The sequence below is a fragment of the Atractosteus spatula genome, chromosome 11 (genome assembly GCF_055471065.1).
Source record: "Atractosteus spatula isolate fAtrSpa1 chromosome 11, fAtrSpa1.hap1, whole genome shotgun sequence".
In the NCBI taxonomy this organism is placed as follows: Eukaryota; Metazoa; Chordata; class Actinopteri; order Semionotiformes; family Lepisosteidae; genus Atractosteus; species Atractosteus spatula.
In genome coordinates this window covers 34,758,822-34,784,687 of record NC_142716.1, presented here as the reverse complement: position 1 = coordinate 34,784,687, position 25,866 = coordinate 34,758,822, and the positions used below count along the sequence as shown (strand labels likewise).

At 38.5% G+C, this 25,866-nt stretch overlaps 2 protein-coding genes across 2 annotated transcripts in view; both read left to right on the top strand.

Annotated features, from left to right (window-relative positions):
* The window catches only part of cacna1g (calcium voltage-gated channel subunit alpha1 G), a 210,905-nt gene extending 204,351 nt beyond the window's left edge, over positions 1 to 6,554 (top strand). The window contains exon 35 of the mRNA XM_088927056.1: positions 5,006 to 6,554. Coding sequence (XP_088783182.1) covers positions 5,006 to 5,803 — 798 coding nt within the window. The 3' untranslated portion in view covers positions 5,804 to 6,554. The remainder of the gene's footprint in view (positions 1 to 5,005) is intronic.
* Positions 6,555 to 13,233: 6,679 nt separating this feature from the next.
* On the top strand, positions 13,234 to 25,582 carry LOC148823928 (cytochrome P450 2B4-like). The gene is made up of 9 exons (XM_088926635.1): positions 13,234 to 13,538; positions 17,331 to 17,493; positions 18,251 to 18,400; positions 21,258 to 21,418; positions 21,786 to 21,962; positions 22,539 to 22,680; positions 23,193 to 23,380; positions 23,914 to 24,055; positions 24,425 to 25,582. Exons 1-9 carry the CDS (start codon positions 13,368 to 13,370, stop codon positions 24,604 to 24,606), a joined length of 1,476 nt encoding a protein of 491 aa, XP_088782761.1. The 5' UTR covers positions 13,234 to 13,367; the 3' UTR covers positions 24,607 to 25,582.
* The last annotated feature ends 284 nt before the right edge of the window (positions 25,583 to 25,866 follow it).

Here is a 25,866-nt window from a genome sequence, read left to right as displayed (position 1 = left end):
GTTATACTTTTTGTTTATGTATTTCAACAAAATTGAGCATCACTGGAAGGTGGTAAATATTGTACTTTTGCTGGGCACTATAATTCAAGAACATAATTTTACTTCAATACGATTTATGTATTGGTGATACAAATGCAGTAGAAATATGTTTAATAAAGCCTGTGTCCCATAGAACCATAAGGGTTCTCAACCAAACTACAGTTAAACTCAATAAACTCAGAAACTCCTCCAATCTGTGTGGAATTGGTATCGTCACTGGAAGGAGGTGTACTTTTGTAAGACTTGTACAAGACACTATTTTTCTCTCAGCTGTTCAGGATCAGATCTTCCGTGTTAGTTTCAGCCGGCTGCTCACTGTTACTGTTATCCATTCTAAGAAAAGAAAGCTTTCAGATGTCCTCCCTGGTGGCGATTATGCCTGTGTATTAGAAACACATGGATCAGCACAGTAAGGTCTACTTATTTTTTAAGCATGCACTTTTAGCCTGACTTGTGCTCATTTAATCCGATTCCCATAGTAACTGTAGTGTGCTGTAAAACATATATTCACAGCACATGCCCACAGTATTGACAATAGAACAACTCAAATTGTTTATTTAATTAGTGCCACTGGGATGGTTTTAATTCTCAAATCCTTCTTTTTAGAACCAAGCTAAATGAAAAATAATATCCTTAAAATGGCAGAGGCAAAAAGTGTTTAGTGAAAAGATAAAGTTTAAAACATTCAGCTACAATGCAGCTGTAATACGCAGACAACATTCCCGTGCCTCTGAACTCTTCTGTATACATCCAGGTCTAGCCAAAACATGCTGTGTGGATTTATTTTCTCATTTTATAGTCTTGTGTTTCGAACTCTGAATTCTAATTCTTTCTTTCTAATTTCCTCCTTGTCTTTCTTTCTAACTAACCATTCTCAGCTGAGTCTTGTACATCACAAGCCAGATCACCACATTCTCCTCCGACACAGATACTCCTGCTATTAACTCCCCTTTTTCTCCCTTCTCCTGCTCCCCCCTTTCGTTACTGAAGGCACTTCACATAAGACTCTAGAGGGGGAAAAAGAGGACTTTCAGTGACTAAGCCAAGTCATTGAATTACATTGATTAAAACCTGATTTCACTTTGTTATAGGGCTACACAACCTGTTTAACATTGCAGTACTTCAGACTTTTAAGGTTTTGCAGTTTTTTCAAACAAGTGACACACAGCTGCTTAAGGGAGTAAGCACAGCTGTAAGTCATAGTCCAGTAATATTCATAGTAAGAATTGTTGTTAACACCTAGAAGGAAGAGCTTCGGTGTTACTGATAGCATTCAGAGCTATGCTGTCTTGTAAACTGACAAATTTATCAACTTTTTCAGGAGCTGTTGTTTTAAAGAATCCTATAGAATCTGCTCTTTTCTGAAAACCCCAGTTTGCTCTTGGTATTTTTATTGACATTTGATTATTGATTATTTCATAGATTATTTAATAAAGAATGGAGGTGTCATGACCTCAATTTAAAAGGTACAAAGAAATATAAAACAAGATTGTTAGTCCAGACCTACAGTATAACTCAGACATTGAACTTCCCTTAGAATTCATTTTACAAAATAGCACACAGACGTCAGTGGATCATGATAAGCACAATATGTTGCAAAATGTGTCGCTGTGCCACTATTTAGATTTGTTTAAAATTAAGCAGCATTTGATTGAAATAATTTAACTATAAAGACTTTTATCACATACTGTATCCACAAAATAATTTGCAGACGATGTCCAACGTATAACTTTTACTAATGTTCTGATGCCGTTTTTTAACCAACAGACTTCCATTTAAATTTCTGTTTGGTACAGAACCTATCACTGCTGTTGAGAGTATAGATTATTTTTATGTAACAGCTCTGAGGGACAGTTTCAAAATTAGAGCAAGATCAATTTATTATCTTTCTTGCAGAACATTACTGTCACTATTATTAACTCCTTGGCTCTCAGAAGATCAGAAGGCGTTAATGGATATTTACTGTATCGTTATGGCATTACACTTAGCATATTCCTGTCAGCTTCGAACACAAGTAACATCTTTAGTTTTAATTACACAATAAACACACTCCTGGCATTTCTGTCAGAACTTGCCTTGTTGTTTCCCATGGTCCACCTCACTCTTGAAAATTCGACCCCCTGTTTTAGAGGGTCAGATTTCTTTCTCACCTCACAATAGCCACTGATGGCAGTTGCCAAGCCAAATCTTTGAGTGAAGAACAGGTGCTGTTTGAGGGACCAGAATGTTAAAACCCCACATTTTCCAGTTTATTCTGCCCTTTCTTTTGAATACATATCGTTGTATACCGAGGGAAAATTAACACATGAGATAAAATGCAAAGTGAAATGAAAACTTGTTAAATACAGTAGGATGTTTCTAACCAGATTTTTACAAGTCACAGGAGTGGTTTTTTGGACCTCCTGACTTATCATTCTATTTGTTTGTGCCCTTGGATTTTTGAATACACACAGCCCAAAACCATACATTTTTAACGATTGTAAACTCTCAGTTTCTATGAAATATTAAAACTTGAGGTCTAAATGTGAAAGCGAGGAAGCTTTGGCAGAATGTTTGAGATACTATGTACAAATTTATAAATAAGATTTGTATGCAATTTTTATATATTTTTTAACATCATGTGTAGGTCATGGGGCCCTCTCATGGGGCCCTCTAAGGAAATCTCTTCCTATGTAGCTCAGAAGTTAGGAAGCCGTTACGATCTAAATCCTGAGGCCACCATTTAAAACAAAAAGGTGCATATTTTCTGCAGTTCCAAGTCCAACAAGGAAGACCTTAAATATTAAGAAATAAACACAAAAAACACTGGAGACAACGTAAAGGCACAATATCCTCTCACCTCTTCCACACAAAGTCCTACCTAGAGTTTGAGCCAGCCTATCATTGCCGAAACTTCTCCACATTATTTGAGACAATTCAGAAAAATCCAGTGTGTACTATAATAGTCAAGAGAAGGTCCAAATACATTTACATATACTACACTAACAAATTAAAAAACACACGTGTATAAATAAACATTACTGCTAATTTTTTTACAGATTTTTCTCCTAAGCAGGAAGCCAACAGTACACATTTGTTTTATGGGGATGGAATATAGTGTCCCCAATGGTGAGAATAGGAAGGGGAGACCAGCTCCCCTCCAAACATTTTAATGACACCAGCCTTCCCCACTCAACACCTTTTAGGAACCAAAGTACAAAGGAAAAGTCTTCACTCCCTACATCTGTCTTTGATTAAAACTTAGCAGGTCTTGTTGTCTAGTCAGTATCTCACACTTGTCTCCAGTTTCTGGTGTCAACCCTCTGTCCCTGTAAGAGCCAAAATTATTGTGGAAGGATGACACCAGAAACTGGAGACAAGTGTGAGATACTGACTAGACAACAAGACCTGCTAAGTTTTAATCAAAGACAGATGTAGGGAGTGAAGACTTTTCCTTTGTACTTTGGTTATAATAAAAAATTATTATTTTACAGTATGTTGTAAAATAATTAAATAATTAAAAAATATCAGCATCACCAAATATCAGGCTTCCCGTTAAAGTCATAAAATTACTAGCCTAGTTTTTAACATACCTACAAACAGTTCTAAAATCAAATAAGCAATGATTATGAAGGGATCATTTAATTGAATCTAGAACAATGCTTATTAAAAAACATTCCACAATTCAGAGCCTATTCTCTGGACCAAACAGCTCTATGACCGACGGTTTGTTTTTCTAGCTATAAGGTATATCATGGCTGATGTAGCACATAAAACCAGTTGTTGACAGACTGCCATAACCATGTCAAATACAGAACAGGTTCAGTCTTTATACATCATTCACATCACAGTATTCTGTTTACTTCTGTTCTTTTCATATTTGCATTTTTCTTTCCGTTTGCTGGCTCCCTCCATGTAGTATATGCACTGTTGCGTGGTATGTACAGTACTGTAGCTGTGCAATCAGATGCTATCGCAATGGAACTCAATTCTGGGGGAATCTCATGAGTTTTTTTGCTGCCTTAATACTTAATAATGTTTAGCTTACATTCCCTTTTATTCCTCCATTAGATGTATTTGCCCATACAACATTAGCTAGGATTAACAGGGAAAACTAAAAAGAAGGAAAATATTTTGCTTCTGAAGAAGTAGCATACCTTTGACTTTGGACTGATCATTGAAAATCTTTCGTTGAAAGATTCTTCCGCCATCACTCCAAAAACAAGGGGTTGTTTAAAATCAGATTGACTTTTCAGGAGAGTTCATGTGAATTAAAGAAAAAAAACACATCTAACTTGTTTGAGCTGTGACCAGTAGTGTTTTTAAAATGTCCTTGTTTTGCAGGAATCAATAAATTTAGACATTACAATGATGGACATTTCAGATTAATACTGTAGAATTATATTCATGAATTACTGCATTCCAGTCTCTGAAATTCATGTTGGGTTCATATGAATTTTCTTATCATAGGACAGTAATTAAACCCCAATCATGATTAATTAAAGAAACAGCATTCCACCGCATTTTCTCTGGGTAGAGGAACGCAATATTCTGCCCAAAAAGGAGAGTTTTAAAGTGTTTCACCGGGTTTGATTAAACCGTTAATAATCCTTCTGAAGTTTTGTTTTCAGTGTAACAGCAGAATTATAATGCGTGCGCATTAACCACAGATGACTAGAATATCTTGGTCCATGCAGCAAATGGAGGGAAATAATAATGTAACTGAACTGTACAGCTACAGAGCTGTCACTGTTAGCATTCCCATCACCATTCTGTCCTCAGACAGAGGGGTTCTTGAGATTATCCGGGGACAGATTTTGGTCGCTTCATGCTCTCATTATGGCAGGATTAGCCAATACCTCCCCCTACCACCCTCACTACCGCTGTCCCATCACCACACTAACCTGTTTCCCCTCTCACCTCCCCATCTGTGTCATCCCGACCCTGGACACACCTTCCCATCCCCGTTCCCCTCCGCCCCATTCAGGTGGCTGTTACCAACGACTCCCTGGACGCCCTCTGCACGGAAGCGGAGGAAGACGGCACCACGAGGCAGAGCCAGCAGAACGAACTTTCCGTCTTGGGTTTCCCCTCCCAGCCAGCCGTTCTGCTTGTGCCCGCCACGCCCGGGGCGTCTCCCGAGGCGGTGCGCTCTAGCGTGCGCACACAGCACACCCCCCGCGACCAGTACAATGTCTCCAAGTGCCCCTCTCCTGCACCCGCCCCTCCGGCCCCAGCCAGGAGGAACCCCTTCGGGGGCCAGGAGGACCCCGTGGACCAAGAAGTGTCGAACATCATCATGGCGGGGCTTCGCGTGGAGAGAGGGCCCTGCCTGCGCGAGCTAAAGAAATACCACAGTGTGGACACTCAGGGCCGCCGGCTCCTGCTGGCACGACCTGCCTCCTGGCTGGATGATCCCCGGCGGCACTCCATCGAGATCTGCTCCTCCGTGGAGAGCAGCCCCCAGCGCAGCTCGGGCTCCTCGGGCTTTGTCTCGCGGGCGGAGAGTTTCCAGCAGCCCTCCCCGAGGCACAAGAAGAAGATGAGTCCTCCCTGCATCTCTGTGGAGCCCCCCGACTGCCAGGAGCTTAGTATGAACTTTCATGCCGGAGTGCCCCCTCCACGGCCCGGGAGAGAGAACTGCCTAAGGAGGCGAGCGCCTTCCTGTGACTCCAAGGACTCGCTGGACCTGGGTGGGGAGGGCTTGCCTCCAGACAGTTCCCCCAACCCCAAACTATTGACTCTTCCCAGTTTCTCCTTCGAACAGACTGATGCCGAACACTAAAAGCGCCGTCTACATCAACAGTAATAATTCTAATAATAATGATAATTAAAATAGTGATCACCGTTGTCCTTTCTGCATTGCCAAAAAAAAAAGAAAAAATTTCAAATAAGACTGTTTCTCTTCCAAGACACTCGAGACTACCTTGGTTGCTGGTGAACCCAAAGAACTCTCCCGGTCTGTGTCCACCAGCTGTCGAGAGGAAACAACTGATGACCATTCAGCCTCCCACTGAGGTTCACTTCCAGTTTCTGTTCTGACACCTAGATTTCTGGAGCACAGTGGAGTCCAGGGATGGTGGGAAGTACAAAGCAATACGAACGTTTTAGAGACACTACTTCTATTTTCTTAAATTATTCGGACATATGTGTTGATGCAGGATGTAGAATTTTTTGTGATATTTTCTTTGGTAATTTGTTTTGGGTTTTTTTTTTCACCATGGGATTTTTTAATTTTTTTTCTGATCTAACAAAGAAAATAACATGTTTCAAAGTACGTTTGAGATCCACGTATGTGTAGAAACCATAACAAGAAAAACAAAAACAGTTCTTTAAATTTCTCTTTGATTTTTAAGCACAAATAGTAGCCGATAGTGCATTAAATATGAAGAGAAAATAAAACTATCTATATATAAATATAAAATATATATATTGTGGAAAAAACCCATTTATTTATGGAATCATTAGGATGGGTGTGTGATTTGTTTAACTGTTTTTAATCCCTGCCTTTTCAATTAGAAACAGAGACGCAAAAACTTTCAGAAGTGTGAGTGAGTTTGTGTCTGGGGGCCTGTGTCCTGTTCCTGGTGTTTTATCAACACTCATGTTACCCTGAAGGTGTTGTTAAAACCTTTCACTTTCAGAAATCAAGAGGACAGCAGGTAAGATTCTGACCATGAAAGTTAACAAGTACTCTTGGAAATCCGTTCATATCTGCAGCAGCTGAATTTTCGGATGCCTTCAAGGAGAACCTACAAGAAATACTGTTTGTTGTCTGGTTTGATAGTTGAAGGAAGACTCATCTGGTAAAAAAAAAAACTCGGAGTCTTTTGCTTTTGGTTTAACTTGTCTTTCTGATGTGTTTTCTGCCACTGCTGGCACTTCATACCAAACAGAACAGTAATTCAGTGCTAGCGCCCAATGACTTCCAAGTTCCTGTGAAGCAGGGCACTTTATTTGTCATTTCTTTTAATTGAATTAATGTCCTGTGGTGGTTATCGTTATTATTAATATTAACCACCACAGAACATTAACTGAATTACATTTTTACATTTTACATTTTACAACTGAATTACATTACAAGATTTAAGATCTATAATAATAATATAAGATCTGGTTTATAAGAAACTCACAGCAGTTGTACCGCCAAGTGCAGAAGATGTGTTTTTTAAGATGTACAGTATTTGACCTTTTCTCACACTCAAGCCAGGAGTTGAAAAGTGAAGGCAAACAGTGGAAGACAGAAGCAGATTAGGATGAATGTTCCTGATTTTGTAGGCTGCCCAGTGACCACAGGTCTATCAACAGCATGTGAATAGCACAGTCTAGACCTGATTCAGAGATGTCTCTGCCAAGAATTTATTTATGCGGTGGTCCAGTACAAATTCTGGACCTCTGTACTCTGAACGGTTAAAAAAATATATATACTGATGGAAAAAAGACAATATTTTCTGGAATGAGAAAACTATAGTTATAGCTTATGTACTTTCACAAAAAGTTGTCAATTTGTTTTAAACCCTCTGACCAGCCATACAGCTTGTGCGGTGAGGCATTGTAATTTGCCAATCACACGAAAGCTCGTTAGGTGCACTTTTACCTAACGAATCCAGGTGGCACAATGCCTGATCAGGTCACCTTTAAAAAGGCCTTAATTCAAAGCTTAGGCCACTACAAGAAAAAGGTCACACTTAGTCAGTTTTTTGTGCATTCCATAATGCCTGGAATGTCACCAGAAGCAAAGGAGCGGGCCATGCACACACCTGAAGAAGGCTCCGCGGCAGAAACATTGTTTTCTTTCTTGTCTTTTCAGCATGAAATAAACCTATTACTTGTTCCAAAGTTGTACTTGTTCCAAAGTTGTAGAAAGTCTACTTTGAAGATTTACTTAGAAGATCAACGTTTGAAAAGGCCTGACTCCCCGCAGACTTTTCATATTACATGATGAAGAACTCGATACAAATTCACTTCACGTCCCAGATTTTGAAATTCCAAAATGAAATGTTTCCCATCAGTCTAAGAAGGAAAGAATAAATATCATAGAACCATGAATTGAGGAAGCACATTCATTATTGTTACAAAGTTTGGAGAGAATTGGGGAAATTAATCAGTGTTCAATTCAGTGTATTTTTGTAAAAAAAAATATCTAATGTAATGGCATGTAAAGAAGAGTAAAACTCAGTACAAAGGTATCTATCCGAGATATTTTATAGAACTATTTGTAGTAGAGTGGCAAACCTGAGGTAGAGGTGAAAGTTGGAGACCCTGATAATCGCCCCTAAAAATAGCAAACTGGGAAGATCACTAGATGCCTGTTAATATTATAGCTGATGGGTTATAAAATTAAACATGTTAATGACACTTAATACCAAACCCTTATAACCTAAAACTACAGCTATTCCCACTTGAAGCAGCCAACAGCCCACTCAGTATAACGGAAAAGATTAGCACAGGATGAGACAATAAGATGGAGGAAATCTCTTTAATAAACATTTCTGATAGTGGTGAACTAATTTGGTCACATAAGCCTCCAGTTGCAATCCCAGTACTTTTTACATCTCACCAAAATAAACCTGTCTCTATGACAGTGTGAGTCCTATTAAGATAAATGGACACACCGTGCCTTGAAAAAATATTCAGATCCTTGCACAGTTATTGGATTTATTGGTTTAAAGCTTGCAATAATGTCACAGTGAAGTACCCATTGTGGTGTTTCATGGTTGAATTAACTGGGACAATTGCAAACTATAACTATAAATTGCAAGAGTGCTTTATGACTATTATGAATCAACTAGACAGAATAAGATGCAGTTGCTGCACATGGATTCAAAACATATATAATAAAATTATTTAATAATACAACAGCAAAACAACCAAACCAACAGGAGTAATAATATATTGTATATGTGAACTGATCTGCAGGAATACAAACTGCTGATCATTCACTAAGGGATTTTAAATAAGGGTTAAACATACATCAGCTATAACGTTTGTTAAGGTCTTTTATCTCATACTGTACTGTATAGTATGTATTTGGAATAACAGTTTAACTCTTGAGATTGAAATGTGAACATTGGAGTTTTACTTGCCAAATCGACACACTGGCCAGGTCTATTTTATGGAGAGTTTAAAAACACTGCTAGAAGCCAGAGCTACGCTGGGTTCATCGCAACTGTCCAGCCTCCTGCTGTCACCTCTGTGTCAAGGAAGTCCTATGATAGAAGAAGAGGGGAAGGGCCATGCTTAAAATCGTGCTTAGTGCTGAAGAAGGCTTCCAGGGAAGGGCAGTGTTGTGCTCATCCTTCCCTTCAAACAGTCTGTTCACAGAGTCTGCTAAGATCCAATCTAGTGGGATGGCAGTGGTTCACTGGGAGGTGCAGCCCTATTAGTGAATATGCTGATTGTTGAACAAAGAGGTCCAACTATATTAATTCCATTGATCCAGCAAAACAAAAACTAGTTCACACATCACAGAGCTTCCCTTCTGAAGAGAAAAATTTGGGCAGAAGTCTGTTTACATATGGGTTCAGTCTCTCTCAGCCTGGGGTCTTGAACAAAACTTTGGTTTCCTGAATTGGACAATGGTGATAGCAGTTCCAGATTCACAGTTTCTCCATAGTTGAGACTGGAGCAGAGATTAGTTCTTACATTTAATTGTACAATTCGTTGCAAGCACAGGTAAGAAGGATATTAAAAAGGCCAAGAAAGATATTGAAAGGAATATTGCAATGTTGGCTTAAATGCTACAGATGTTTCAGTGCTACAACAACACAATAACTGTCAAGGATCAAGTACGATATTAGGGATGAGAACATGAAATTTCTGGACCATGAAAGGGAAATAGTGTTTTACTTAAATGAGTATTTCACCAATGTAATCACTAAGGAAGATTAAGCAACTTGTTAAAGTTTTTTGAATAATCAACAACAGTAATGAATGCATGCAAGTGATATGGCAAAGATTTTCAGAAGAGCTTTTGATTAAGTACCATACAAATGATTATTTCACAAATTTTAGGCAGCAGGCATTCAGGGAAATGCAAAAATTGAGAACTGATTGTTAAACAGTAAACAGGGAACAGAAAAGGGCTGTGTATCGAATTGGGGTGATGTAATTAATGGAGCACAGCAGGGATCTTCTTAATTTACATCAGTGATGTAAATTCTAATATAGTTAGTGTACTAGTCACATTCACAGATGATACCACATTAGAAAATTCAGCAAACACTTTAGAATCAGCAAATTAATTTTAAAAAAAGATTTAGATACAATGTAAAACTTGGCAAACACCTGGCAGTACACAAGGGCAGGGGTTTGTGTGCAAATGGCAAAAACAAGCTATTAACAGACACTGGGAAAGGCTGAGCAAGAAGAGGCTGCTTATGAGAAAGACTTATGTAAATTGTGTCAAAATAAACACACATTCTAGACAATATGGAGAAGCAGTTAAATATGCAAATAAAATGTCAGGATGTAGTTAAAAGCATAGAATTTAAATAAGGGGTTGTTTTGTTAAAATTGTACAACACACTATTAAGTCCTCATTTAGAAAACTGTGCACAATTTTGGTCTCTATGTTACAGAAAAGATATTGCCTGTCTGGAATTGATCCAGGGAAGAGCAACCAAACACAGGGCTTAAAGAAATATCCTACACTGACAGATACACTGTAAGGACTTTAACTTGTTAGTGTTAAATAGAAGACAATGAGGTGATGTGATACAAGTATTCAAAATCTTCAAAAGCATTAACAAAGACAATCCAGAATAGAACTGCATTTAAAACTAAGAACAGAAGGCACTTCTTTACCCAAAAGGTTGTGGGATTATGATACAAGCTACTGTATACAGCTATATTTTTTAATTGTTACCCTTCTTCCAGTCTATCAAGGCTGGATGAAAGCCTTGGATTGATTAGTACAGTAGGGTCTTGACATACTGTATGTATGGAAGAAGAGCAGAGCGAGATGAAACCGAGCTTCAGGTTTGTTAATCTCTGCAACTTTAAAATTAGCTGCACAAGCAGACTAGGATCATGAAATGAATCTGGCTAGTGAGTGTGTCTCTCCCTGATGCATGCCCAAGTGCCCTCTACGCAGTATCGGCATACTGTTGTTGTTGTTGTTGTTATTGTTGTTTTTAGTTGATCAATAGTCATTTAAATAAACTAAAAGCCCATGCATAGTACTTTAATGATCATAAGGGGGGTTACTTATGCCTTTAAACCTTACGTACTACAGTATAATCTACACTATACTATGCAACACTATAGGGGTGGACCTGGTAATATGAGAATTTAGCTATTCATGATGATTCTCTGCATCAAACCTTCAACACCCCACTGTACTAACTACCGAACAGACAATGGCCTCCTCTTGTTTGTAACCTGACTTGTATTTCGTGAAACTTTCAGAATACTAAACATCACAGCTTTAACTGTGCCTGTGACCAGGAACGAGGCTTCAGAACTGGGTGTGAATACAGAATGCATCGTTAGTCCCAGCCATCTGTCTACTGCCAATTCTTTAACGAGCCCTGAGCAGTTAGCTCAGCCCACACCCAAAACATCCAAGGAACACTACCTCCCCCCAACCCCCCCCCCCCCCCCCCGAGAGTGTGAGCGTCAGTTTCAAAAAGCCCGAGTCAGAGAACTCGGGACTTTGGAGAAAGAGCAGCTGCAAGAGAGGACTCAACTCAAACACCAGCGACTGAGAGCAGAGGAGGGAGACCCCAGCATCATCCTTCTCCCCCTCCAAACTTGGACTAGGAGACAAACAGAGCAGAGTTTTTACTACCTGCCTGTAATAGCCAGGTGTTTGCCTGGTCATGAATTTTATCTACAGTAAAACCGTTTATATTCCATCTGCTACTTCTGAAGTGTTTGCTAATTCTTCTAATTTGTTATCATCTGCAGGCTTGACTAGTTTATTAGTCCCCAATCTGGATTCTGCAGATCGCCATGGCCCTCTGCTAATTGCATCGCCATTATCTGAGTATTATTTGTACCCTCTGTTTTCTGTTTAATAAACAATTTTCAATCCAAATTCCCTGAATGTGATAATTAATCACTTTGAGTAATTTGATGCAGTCTTCTGAAAATCTAAATGCATCATATCAAGTACCTCATGTGTATCCATCACTATACATGCTTTTTCAATGTACTCTTAACACGTTGGTTAGGCAAGACCTTACTTTTCTAAATACATCATATTTCTCAAGATTTGATTTTCATATAGACTTGCCCCTGGTTTAGGTCTTTTAATCATTTCTATTTCCTTACTTTGGGAGTCAAGACTATCAGAATCGGATGGAAAGTGGTCTTTTTTCACTTGATTCCGTTTTCTCACCCTTTTTATGGATGGGCACTACATTAGCAATACTCCAGTTCCTGGGTACAATTCTTATATTGTATTCTTGTATTGGTAAGTTACCGCTGGGTCCTGGGGATTTATTAAACACAAATCCTTCTACTTTGTGAAACATTTCCCTTTTCTATGATAATTCTATCCAATACATAACATTGTCCTTCCATTACCTTAGACATACTGTCGACTTCTTCTTTAGTGAATACCTTAGTGAAATACTTGTTCAGTGCATCAGCTATTTCCCATTCACTGTCCTCAAGTTTCCTATTTTTATTTGCCATTTGATACATTTTACTTAATCCTGGTTCTTGTAGTCCGGAAACAACATTTATTATTATTAGTAGTAGTATTAATAATAATAATAATAATAATAATTTAGCATATAATTTAACGCACTAATTTAACATGTTGACGATTTATATATACACACAGTATATATTAAAAGCTCTAGGATGATACCTGTCCGTGCTCGCTTGTTTCTTCATTACGTATGTAAGATTAAACATATACAAACATGCTTGTTTGCAAAAAGTAATATACTATATTTCAAAGTTTTATTTTTTGCTGCCTTGTAAAAATGCTCAGCTCATGCATAATACCTAAGGTGATACCTTACGAGATACCGAAACTGGAAGTTTTCGCTACGCATCCCTTAATCATACATATGATGAAGCAATCGAGCATAACCATATGTAATTTTATGTCTGACAATCACAGTGTTAAAACGTCTAAAGTTTCGGAAAGAAACTGTCTTGGCTACAAAACAATGTATAAATGACGCAGAAATTCCTGTTCAGCAAGGTTTTCTGACGAGCAGAGAACCTGCGGTCACGGTTGTGAAATATGTCATAAGTGATTTCTAAAATAGCAATTCTAATGAAAAGCTAGCAACAGTCACATACCCATCTCTCACTTTATCTGAACGCCCTCTTTTATAAATAATGTCAAGGTCTTCATAACTCTCAGCACAAGCAGAGGAGAAGCATCAATGGAGTTGATAGTTACTCTCGCTCTAGGCGCCTTCACACTGCTACTGGCTGTCCTTTTAAAACAGCGGCGCACCGTACAACAAAATTTACCCCCGGGACCACTTCCTCTGCCTGTCATAGGAAACCTCCTGCAGCTCGACCGCAAGGCTCTCTTCAAAAGTTTTGTAAAGGTAAGTGTTTAAAAGTTTTATTTACCATTATTAGATTGTGGCTTGTTGGGTACTCTAGACTAGAGCAAGACACTAACGCTCCAGAAAGCGGAAAGCGGTGTGTCAGCTGTGATCTTTGGAACTACTTCTAATGTCATTTGGCTTGGAAATTGAACAACTTAATTTTGTTTTACTTAAGGTGTCCATCTTCAAAACGCACAATAGCAAAGCTTCGAGCGGGGCTTAATATATTTTACCTTTTATTTGTAATTATATTTACCTATTCTTGGTTTTGACAGTTTAGAATAATAAAATGCAAAATGTATCATTTTCTATTTTACGTTATATGTCAGTAAACTAAATTATTTTAATGGCTCATGTGTGAGAAATCAATAGGACGGGTACTTGGGAAACGCTGTTACCTCAAGTTATAAGTAAAAGCGCTTAATAGGTACCAATTGGTTAATAGGTAGCATAGCTATCAATTGATCTTTTAGGTTCTAAATGATCGTTTACTTGTTCGTACGTGTAAAACTAAATATTTGTCAATCTGTTCATTAACTGTGTAAATGCAGTTATCAATCGTACACAGTGCAGTTCGAGTTTATATCTAAATGTGACGAACAAAAGAAAATGCACCTATTTAATTATGTTACGGAAAAAATGATAACAAAGGAAATGTGCATTTAATAGGGTAGCAGAGAAACAGCATTGACGTGGTAGTCGCTTTCGAAGGTGATATGCCTCCAGGCAGAATATAATCTGAAAAGGTTTACAAAATACTAATTACATGTACTATAAAGTTGTTTTTCCTTAGAATTTTCTTTCGACATTTGTGGGTGTTCCGTCCCTACATATTTTTTGTCTGACGTCCAAGGTTACGCACAGGTTTCAAGTTTCTCTGATTCACGCTACCTGTATATGAAGCTTTTCTCACTATAGTCTACAATATATACCGCACAGTATATCCAGAGTCGAGGAAATAATATAATAATAGGAATTACAATCCTTTCTTATAAAACCAAGGTTTATACTGTATTTATCATTTCAATGGTTTTGAGACCCAATGGTACAAAATAAAAAAAATGAATAATGAATCATTTGTGTATGTGAAATAATTACTGAATCCCAAGTTATGTTAGCACAGTTAGGGGGTACTTAAAATCAGGTGGTTAAATAACTGATTAACAAGTACACAAGATCTAAGTGTGGACAGCTCTGCCAAGAGCTGTGTGAGTTTGGTCTCCAACATACAGGCTAGTGGAAATGTGTCATGCCACAATCAAAAGAAATATCTAAAACTATATCTAAACATTTGGTGCTCCATCAGTGCACTGTCAGACAGATAGTAAATGTAAACTATTCAAGACCACAGTGACCCTACCCAGAACTGGTCGTCAAGCCAAGATCACCTCAATAACAATCTGGAAAATGATCCAGGAAGTCACAAAGAACCCCAGATAAACTTCTAAGGATCTGTATGTTAGGGTCAGTATTTATGCCACCACCATGAGGAAGGGACTAAATGAGAGTGGTTTTCATGGGAGTATTGACAAAAGAAGAACGGTGCCATCCACCTGGACAAGAATGTAGGAAGAACCTTCTTTGGATAGACAAGTCCAAGGTTGAACATTCTGAACACAATGAGAAACGTTTTAGTGTGGTAAAAACCAAACATCGCCTTGCAACAAAAGGACCACACCCCAGCTGTCAAGCATTGAGATGGGAGTATCATGGTTGGGGGCTCCTTTACTGTCTCAGGTCCAGGGCAGCTTTCTTCATTGAAAGGCATGAACTTAGTGCTTTATCAGCACATTCAGGAGAGAAATGGCCATCCTTTCATGAGCATAAGTCGCACCGAAAGACAGTCACACTGTAAGACACTGACCCTAAACATATAAGTACTGTACATCTCCATCTCCAGAATGGCTTGCCAGGATAGACTCTGGCCTCTGTGTGACTCTACATTGGATGAAGACTGGATACGACAGAATGCCTGTAGAAGAATTTGGCAGTTTGGTTTGACCATGTCCAAATCTGTATCTAAGATATGGGAGAACCTGAAGTGTCAGGGAGACCTTCAAATGTCACTGACGCGACGCAGTTCTGTAAGGAGATATTGGCCATAATTCCAAAAACAAGTGATAAACAGTTACAGGGAATGCATCAGGAGAACAAAAGAGCTCCTCTTGCCAGATACACTGTAGTCAAGTCCATCTTTAAAGTAGATTCAACAGTACATGAGGAAAGGGCTTTCAAACTATTTCTTTAGGAACAGGGAAGATGAAGAGAGGGTATTAGATGAAGTGTATTTTCAGTTTTGGCTTGAATGGTCAAGGCACACAGCTTATACCACCTTTTCTGGGCAGCTGAGTTCCAATGTTCTATCCATTTCATCCTGCATTTCTGGAAAATATTGAGCCTTAAACACAGATATGCTTTGACCGTCACTTGTTCACAGGTGGGGTAGATAACAGGTGTATCTAGTGCTAATTTTAAATTCGGTTTGGTTGTTGTTTCAGAATATACGCATCTGTTGTCATACAGTGCTCATAAGCTTATTACACTTCCATACCACTCATTTTTTTAATTGCACCCCAACCATATCATAGTAATAACAGTAATTACGAATACTGATATACAGAATTGTACGTAGCCTTCATGCTTTTAATTGACTAGTCTTTTTTGATACTTTACGGAACCTTGGGATCAGATTTCAACATCACTTCTCCATTTAGGGTTATAAATAAACAAACAATATCTAGCAAAATGAGAACAATATCTTACCCAACGTAATCCCAAAATGCTATATTTTTATGTATTTATGTAAGTCAATCTGCCCCAACTGTGCAAAATTGATAATTTCCTAAATTATCTACACTGTAATTTGAAACATGAAGATATCTAAATGTAGAATTTATGGGTTGGCACAATTTGGGTTGATATTGGCTTCAAATGGCAGTTATGTAGCCTGATTTTTGACTGAATAACTTATGCTTCTGATTCTTTACATTGGAAAGCTTTGTATCACATTTTCTCCTCACTTGTGTGGTTTTAGCATTTCTGTTTATTATCTGGAAGTTTATTATAGTTTCTTTTATTTAGCTAGACTATAAAACAGTCCAATGGAAAAGCATAGTATTTCTCTTCTTCTATTATAGCAGGCAAAAAAAATACATTTTATATTGTTGGTGTTCAGGTTGAAAACTGAATGTTAATTGGGAGCTTGCCCAAACGCATGCAGGCCACACCCATACAGTTAAGACACAGAACACCGTCAAACATGTTTTTTTCAACACAAATAGTTCTGCTTTTGATATTTCCCACCCATCCCAGACTGTGAGTGTGCAGTAAAAGAAGAAAAGGCACTCCTTAGGCAAGCTTACCACTCGATCCACAGACACTGCACCATGCAGTAAAAACACATTCAACATCATTCGTAATAAAAGTCACTGTTTCAGTTTGCAGTTCTCTTTTCTCTTTGCAGTTCACTTTTATGCTTCTTTGAAAAGTATAATAGTTTGTAAACTAATCTGTAAGTTTTGTTAATTACAAACTGCTTAATTTTCCTTTATAATTTTTTAATGTATTTTGTCTTCTTAAAGATCAAGTAATGTCTTCATAAAATAATAACTCTATTACTGCAAGCTTTTATTCTTAAACAAATGTTAGTGTGTATTGTGCACTTTAATGACGCAGTATATTCCAGGTGTGCGATTCAAAATCCTATTTCTAAGTGGTGTACTGCCTAATGGGAAATCTGGCACTGTATATACTGATGATCTCTTCTCCCCCTCCTATCTGTCCTTCTAGCTCAGCAAGACTTATGGTCCAGTACTTACAGTTTACTTTGGTGTTAAACGGGTTGTGGTTCTGGTCGGGTTCAAAACAGTTCAGGAAGCCCTAGTGGACAAGGCAGAGCAGTTTGCTGGGAGGGCACCCATTCCTGTCCTCAGCCGAATTAACAAGGGCTATGGTAAGAAAATCTCTACATACTATTAACCCATTAATCCCTGTGGAGGGTGTGACTTTCAGTGGCAGCCAGCCAGCTGCAATCTTTCAGACATTTCTTGCAGAATGTTAACTCCAAATTCTTATCTGTGTCGCCTTTCCCTTTGGCAAACATGGATGTTTGGGTAGATCGACAAATTAAAATCTTAATGAAAGCAAAAAAACATGCTTCTAGTTGTTTACATTCTAATGAGTGTGCTCTCACTAATTTTCTTAAAACGAGGTCCATTATGTCTTGCTTTTCACTTTGTTGGAACAATTACGTGAAAATATACTGACAGCTATCTGAAGAACAGTTTTATAGTATGCACACCAATATATTCATCACTGAGCACAGAACAACAGGAAAAAAGCAATAAACAAGGTAGATGATTATTTGCAAAATCCCTTAGAATACTTTCACTGTTACTACTGGTATTACTTCAAGCCTTCATTTTATTCCAGCATTTGACTAACTAACCTTTGTGTGGCAAAGTGAAATCTGATTATTTGAATTAGTCTGGGAATTTTTACATTTTACACAAAAATTCGGTTAGTGATGGAGTCGTCGATGTCACACGCAGGCACCTCAAACAGTCTGTTCTGTCATATTTGAAGAAATATGAATACGAAGATGCACATCAGTGCAGGACACAAACATTAAAGTTGTGGCTTTGGAATAAAAGCTTTTTTTGACAAAATGTGACTGAATGTATTTGTCCCTTTGTTCCTCCATCACTCAGGACTGGGAACCAGTAATGGAGAGCGCTGGCGGCAATTACGGGAATTCACATTCCGGACGCTCAGAGATTTCATCACGGGCCAGAAGAGAACGGAACAGAGCATTCAAGAGGAGGCCAAGCACCTGGCCAAGGAACTGTGCAGCGCGGAGGGTGAGAGCCATAGAGCGGACAAGGGAGAAAGGGGAGATGAGCAGCATTCAGGGGGCAAGGGAAAACAGGAGCTGCACAGCACGTGGGGGAGAGGGGGTTCATAAGAGCTGCACAGGGGGCAAGAGAAAATAAGAGCTGCACAGCACAGAGGAGTTAAGAGAAACAGACAGCAGTGGGGCTGGTCCCACCGTTATTACCATATGTAGAAGATTCCTGCTCCTGATATACTGGCTCAGGGAATCTTCACACATGAAATACTAAATGACACTTGTATATTACAGTCCAGGGGGATTCCTGGCTTTATTTAAAACAACAGGGTTTTTTTTTCAACAAAACAAAAGACTTTTCCAAAAATTTTGGAATTTTCAGAGGCTTAGATGGGAGGAAATATCTATAGGTCAACATTTTTTCATGTATGGAAATAAAATAAAACATCTCAGATCCTTGTATACTGCATACAGGTAGCAGAAGCTTACGAGGTCAGACAACATAACATTGGTACTTTGTGGTCTAAATTCAAAGTTAGTATATTACATCTGATGTAAACCTAGTACATGGGATTCACTCAGTCAGCACCATCATGTCTGGCAAGTATGGTTTTGGCAGCATTGTGGCTGCTGTCAAGACTGATAGAAGCATAGATGGAGCAAAGCACCGTCACATCATGGAGAAAAACCTACTTCTGACCTAAAATTGTTGCTAAAAAATCACCTTTCAACAAGACAATGATACAAAACACAGGACCAAAACTACACTGAAATAGTTTAAAATAACTAAGTGAATGTCTTTGAGAGGACCAGACAAAGTCCTGATTTGAATCATACTGAAAATCTGTGGAAGGACTTTAAAAATGCTATCCATAGCCGATCTGCAAGCAACCGGATTGAATTTGAAAAAATCTGCTAAGAAGAATGGGCAAAATTTGCAATAAGGCAGTGCGCAGAGTTTGTAGAAAGTTCCATTAAAATATTTGCTGCTTCAATTGCCGTCAAAGCTTTTTACAACAAATATTAAGTTCTCATGTCTGAATACTTATGCACTCAACATACAGTATTCCATTTTTTCCCTTTATCTTATTATCCATTGACATTTACTGTAACATATCTTCTCTATAATTTCACAAAATGGGCAAAATAGAAAAGGTATGAATATTTTTTCGAGGCACTGTAGTTTATTGGTTCATATTTGTCACCTTTCTTATGAGAGGGAACTACATTAGTAATTCTTTAGTATTTGGATACCACCCATCTTCAGCAGCTGTTGCGAGTTGTTGATTGCTTATGGAGATCATCCCTTGTATCCTTCAGTACCATTCAAAATGTACCATAGGGTGCTGGATATGTATTAGTCTTGAGTGCTTCTTATAATACAAACACTTCTGCCTCTTCTATGCTAATATGATTTAAATCACATATTATCGACTGATTGAACACCATAGTGAAATATTAATTTACTGTAGTACATCTGCCAGGTCTCTTCCATTTTCTTGAGCCGTCCCATTATTGTCCCAGATACATTTTAATTAATCCATTTGGTTTCAACTGATATTATTATACTGAAAGAACATTTGTCATTTATTTTAGTCTCCATTGCAATATTGCAATATTATTTTATTTCCTGACAATTATATTATCCTTTTTTACTTCTGATTTTAGTTCATTTTAATCCTTCAATCCATTCATTTAAATCTGTTTCGAAATTGCTTTATTTTTCTATCTTAGTCATTTACTTTTTAAACAATTTGGGATGTTTTTTTTTTTAGATTTTGAATAATGTTTTTATCTCCATGTAATACTTTGCACTAAATTTTATGAACCAGGTGTTTGCATGGTTCCGGAAGGTAAATTAAATATTCCAAGACTAAGTGGCCTCTGGTGATATGGCATTTTAATGTAGATCATTAAAAAATTCAGCAACTGCACAGCAATTTAAAATCTCAAAATAAGGCTGCCATGGAAGCATAAGGCTATGGGATGAAATACCATCCAAAAACAAAACTTTTAAAGTGTTTATTAAAAGAAAGAACAGCATTTTCAAAACTATATTGAATGAGGACAGTCTTCAGTGAAATTGTGTTATTTCTGTGCTATACTTAGCACTTAGCTATACTAATATCTCTGCAGCCCATTCCTGTTACAATCGGTATTTCCTTTACAAAACTAATAAGCTACTTAAAAATGCACGTTAAAGTCTTTTCTATAAAATCACTTAATTAGACTTATTTCATAAGACATTTGTATGATCACGTCTTGGACAAGACAAATTGCATAAAAAGAGTACAATTGTTATATTGTAAAAAACTAACGTAACAGAACACACCCACTATGGAGAAACAAGTACAGGCTGTGCACTCATGAACACAAAGAACGGATTTCTTCAAGTCCTTGTGATGTGTGTGTACAGTATATGAATATTTGCAAATTCACTGTCCTGTGTTGATATTTCAACATATTTGAAGAAAAAACATTACAGAAGATCATACTTCCCTTTTTAAAAAAACCCATACAAGGTGCCCTCTGTCTCTGTTAACTAATTAAGTAATTCCTGTAATCTGTTAAAATCAGAGATAATTTTAAGGTTACTGATGACGAGAGGTCTATTGGCCCACATAGCTCATTTGTTTGCTAGTAGCTAATTGATCTGTGGGTCTCGTCCAGCTGCTTCAATAAAGAAGCCAGGGTGGTAGTATCATCAACATAGCTGGGCAGCTTGTTCCAGGCTCCCACAATCCTCTGTTTTAATAAGTACCTGTTGTTCTCAGTTTGAAATGCACGTCCACATACAGATTACATTCATTTGTGTTTCACTGTTGATTCTAAAGTCTTGGGTGTTTATATTGTCCCTGTCTCTCTCCCAGGTACTCCCTGTGAGCCTACAAACTTACTGAATCTTGCAGGGTTCAATGTCATCTGCTCATTGGTATTTGGGGAGCGCTTTGACTATAAGGATCCAAGATTTGCACACCTGCTACGTCTGCTTAGCGAGATGATAAGTGGTGTGCGTGGGCCATGGGGCCAGGTAAGGTCTGCTTGAAACAGTTCAAAATAGATGCCATTTTCACCCTTAACAAAAAGATATCCGTTTAAGCATTGGCAACTGTACACGAAGAACAGAAATGTGAATTAAGAACCCAAGTTATTACTTTAAAGCTGTAATAAATAGATAATGGGGAAAAATGTTTTCTGTTTTTAACAGAATAGCAGTTTATAACTTTGCAAAGTAAGAAATTACACTCAAAGGTTTTAATGTGCTGCTACAAGACTGCAATTAATTTAAAATTTAAAGGCAGTATTTGATGTACAAGTGTAAGCATGTTGGGTTCCAGACTTTTTCAATTGTCCCAGTTAATTTCATGAAGGGATATTATTTCCTTCCTTTTCAACAGCTGTACAACACCTTCCCCAAACTCCTGGAGCACCTTCCAGGTCCACACAGGCAGATATTCTCCTGTGCTGAGCAACTGGCTGATTTTCTAATGGAGGAGATCTGTACACACAAGAAAACTCTGAACCCCAGCTGCCCTCGGGATTTCATTGACTGCTTCCTTCTCAAGATGGAACAGGTAGAGAACTATCTACACTGACACATCAATACAAGGGCTCACAGTACATTCTTACTCCTGCTAAAGAGCGTCCGATTTTTCATTATTTTCTGAGAGTTGAGCAAGCTGTAAATCTTAAACTGCAGGTCTCAATTTTAAGGTTTTAATATATGGCTTCACTTTTACTTCTCCCTATTACATAACGTTCCCTATTAGTGTGCTTTGTTTATAATTATTGCAGACTGTTGTTGGATGAAGCTAATTTAGTTTAATGCGGATTTCAAATGAATGTGTATGCTACCGTAAAAGAGGTCTGACATCTGATATCAAATTTTAAGCAAGTATCATTTCTGTTTCCAAACTTTAATATCACTGCAGTCTATGCCAATACGTGTGCTAGCAAATCTCTTCACTGTTAGTTGCTGAAAATCATAACATAGCTAAACATATGTTAGATGCTTTTTTTGTTTCTGAAAGCAAATTCCTAAATTTCTGTTGCTTCCTGCGCTAAGAGAAAACAAAAGAATTCTACATTTTGTTTCTGTGAACACAGATTCAAATTGAATCTTGATTCTTTGATTCATTTTTTTTTTGCAGGAAAAGGACAGCTCTTCTACCGAATTCCACTATAATAACATGATTTACACCATCCTGGGTCTGTTTATTGCTGGTGCTGAGACCACGAGCACAACGCTGAGATATGCTCTGATGTTGGTAATCAAGCACCCCCATGTTCAAGGTAAGATAGTTAAAGCAAACAGGAATCTGCCATGGTATTTAAACCTATGCTTGTGGTGTCTACATTAGGACATCTTCCAAAATTCTGTCTTCCCTCATTCAAAACTCCTTCCCTTCCATCTCCTCCAAAACTCACTGCAGATTACTTAGCCAGAACTGATCGGAACAAGGCGCTATCACATGGTTTAAAATCTGAGGAAGAGGATTGTGAGTAAGAGCTTTCTGAGTAAGGTCTTGACTAGTGCGATCGAGATGTGAAAGTTTTAGACTTGCTATGCCCCCCCCCCCCCCACTGGCATAACAGCATTTAAATCTTTGGGGATTTTTTTAGGATAACATGAGAGACTTCAGTACAAGGAATAATAATTCAGCCTAGAGAAATATTTGAATGTCTTTAATAATAAGCTACTGAAACAAAAGCAGAAAAGAAGACATTTTAATTGTGAAGCTCACAGGTGAGGCAAATCATGAATCTTATCTAGCCTGACGGTCTCCTCTGCTTCTGTCTCTCAGAGAGGATCCAGAAGGAGATTGACGCTGTGATTGGGGCACAGCGCCACCCGGCCTTGGAGGACCTCAAGGCCATGCCCTTCACAAATGCAGTTATCCATGAGGTCCAGCGTCTCCTTGACGTCGTACCTATGAACCTGCCTCACATGGCCACCCAGAACGTCTCCTTCAGGGGCTATACCATCCCCGCGGTGAGTGATCATGGTCCTTTGCCTGCATAGCACTATTACCTGTGAGTACTGGGCTACTGTCCAGTGTCCACCCCTTTCAACACTCAAGATCAGCCTTGGGCAGCGGACAATATATTTGATTCTGCAATCAGTCAAGGCACGGCCTAGAAAAATGTATTGATGTGTACCAGGCTTCCCTCTAAACAGGTGGTTCGTGAGGCTTGAGTGTCTCATCAAAGTGCCAGTTGTAGAATATGTTCAGGTATGCATTTCATATGCAAATATTGCATCTCTTCCTTTTTCTATGTTAGTAAGAGTAATGGAGCAGTCCAAAGGGCCCATGCATTAATTTTCAAATACAAGTACAGTCTGAATAGCAGTTTACTGAAGATGGCTAGAGTGTGTGGGATCCAGTCCTATCATGGTTCTGGCCATGAAGGCATCACCCTACAATATCCATAGTGAAATATGTGGAAATAGCATTCCAGTTGGTTTGGAGATGAGGATTTAATGATGATGGTCTAGTTTCTCTCCTGTTCCTGTTGTGTGTCCAGGGTACCACAGTGATTCCTCTGCTTCATTCAGTGCTAAGAGATGAGGAGCAGTGGGCCTCACCAGACTCCTTCTACCCCCAGCACTTCCTGAATGGAGATGGCTCCTTCAAAAAGAACCCAGCTTTCTTGGTGTTTTCTGCAGGTACCGTATCACTGAAAATTACTGAACTGGTGTTGTTTCAGGATTCAAAGATTGTGAGCTTTGCGCTGATCATATCAAGCTCCAGTTTACTGCAAATGTTGGAACCTTCTTGTGTTTTTATTGGTCTGAATTGCTGTAAACCTGAGTACCATTAGTCTCCTACTAAAGAGTGAGGCATGAGTAGTTTGTATAATGAACCTTGCCTTATGTCTCAGCTAAGTATGCATACAGATATACAGGGATATTGGTGTTTGGGTACTGTATGTAATTATTAACCATACTTAAATCCATGCTTGGACCGAAGCGTGGTTATGTGCTCCACAATGTGTCTTCAGGATGTTACCTCTCTCCTGTCTTCCTTTCTCTCAGGGCACCGTTCCTGTGCAGGGGAGAGTCTGGCTTATGCAGAGATTTTCATCATGTTCACATCACTATTGCAGAAGTTCTCTTTCACCTGTCCCGGAGGGCCACATTCTCTTGACGTGACTCCAGTGCCCAGCTCTTTTGAAAACATTCCCCAAGCATACCAGCTCATTGCCACATCCCGGTGAATCAGAAACCGTCAACATTTTCCCTGAAACTATTACATCCACTGCGGCCTTTGCTCCATTTTCAAAGTGCACCTTTCTAGAAGATCATACAAATCAATGGGAGCACCAGTCCTATCTGTAACAGCTCTGTCAAGACTAAAGAACTGTGACCAGAGACTTCACCGGGCAACTTCACAAAGTGCTGTAGCACCATACCTTGTAAAAATATTTTTCCTTTTTAATAATTAGAAAATATTTACATGTATTCTAATGATGCTGCAGATAGGCTAGTTCTATCTCTCCCCCTTAGAAAAAGATCACTTTATTGGCCATTTACAATTTCTCCATGAGACACACAGACAGGGAGAGAAGCTTGGGATCAGAGCGCAGGGTCAGCCATTTATACGGCACCCATGGAGCAGCTGGGGTTAAGGGCCTTGTTCAGGGGCCCAGCGGAGTAGGATTCCTCTGCCGGCTATGGGATACGAGCCGGCAACCTTCCAGCCACAGGTGTAGATCCTGAGCCACAGAGCCACTGCACTCTTATGAAGGCTGAACACTGAAAATCCAGAACTGAATTTATCTTCTTTTGGCATTTTCACATTAACTTTACATGTAAGGGCTATGGTTTTACTAGGAAAAGAAATCCAGTAAAGTTATTACTAAAAGTTTATAGCCTGACCACATTGTGTTATAAATCCCATGCAGAATCCGTTTTTTTTTTTCAGTTCTGTACAAGCCCCTTTGTGATTATTATATTCAGCTTCCAACCAAAATCATATGGTGAACTTGGTACAAGAAGGACAAAATGTGTCCTTCCAAATCTCACACAAGATCAAACTAAAGCATATAAATCAGCCATAATTAACATTTAAAAGTAACATTTTTGCCGAACTAGTTGCAAACCTTGTTTTCAGCTTCACATCAGTCTTGCAAAGAAGATAATACTGTATACATATTTTGTGTACTAATTAAAATTGTAAATATTTCTTTCCAAGTTTTGATTCCAATTACTCTATCGCCAGAACTGCGCCTGAAAATTAAAAAAAAAAGTAATTTCTCAAATGCCTCACATTTTACCTAACACTGGTTGCTTTTGCATTTACAGTATTGTTTTTTTTTGTTCATAAGGGAATTATCAATATACCAGTAATAAAAACGTAACATTTGGCACGTAAGTGATTCGCATGAAGTATATGTTGGTATAACCGATTCCCTCCCCACCCCCAGAATTCTGAGGTCACTCTTCAGGGTCACCCCGGGAGCTCCAAGGCCATTCAT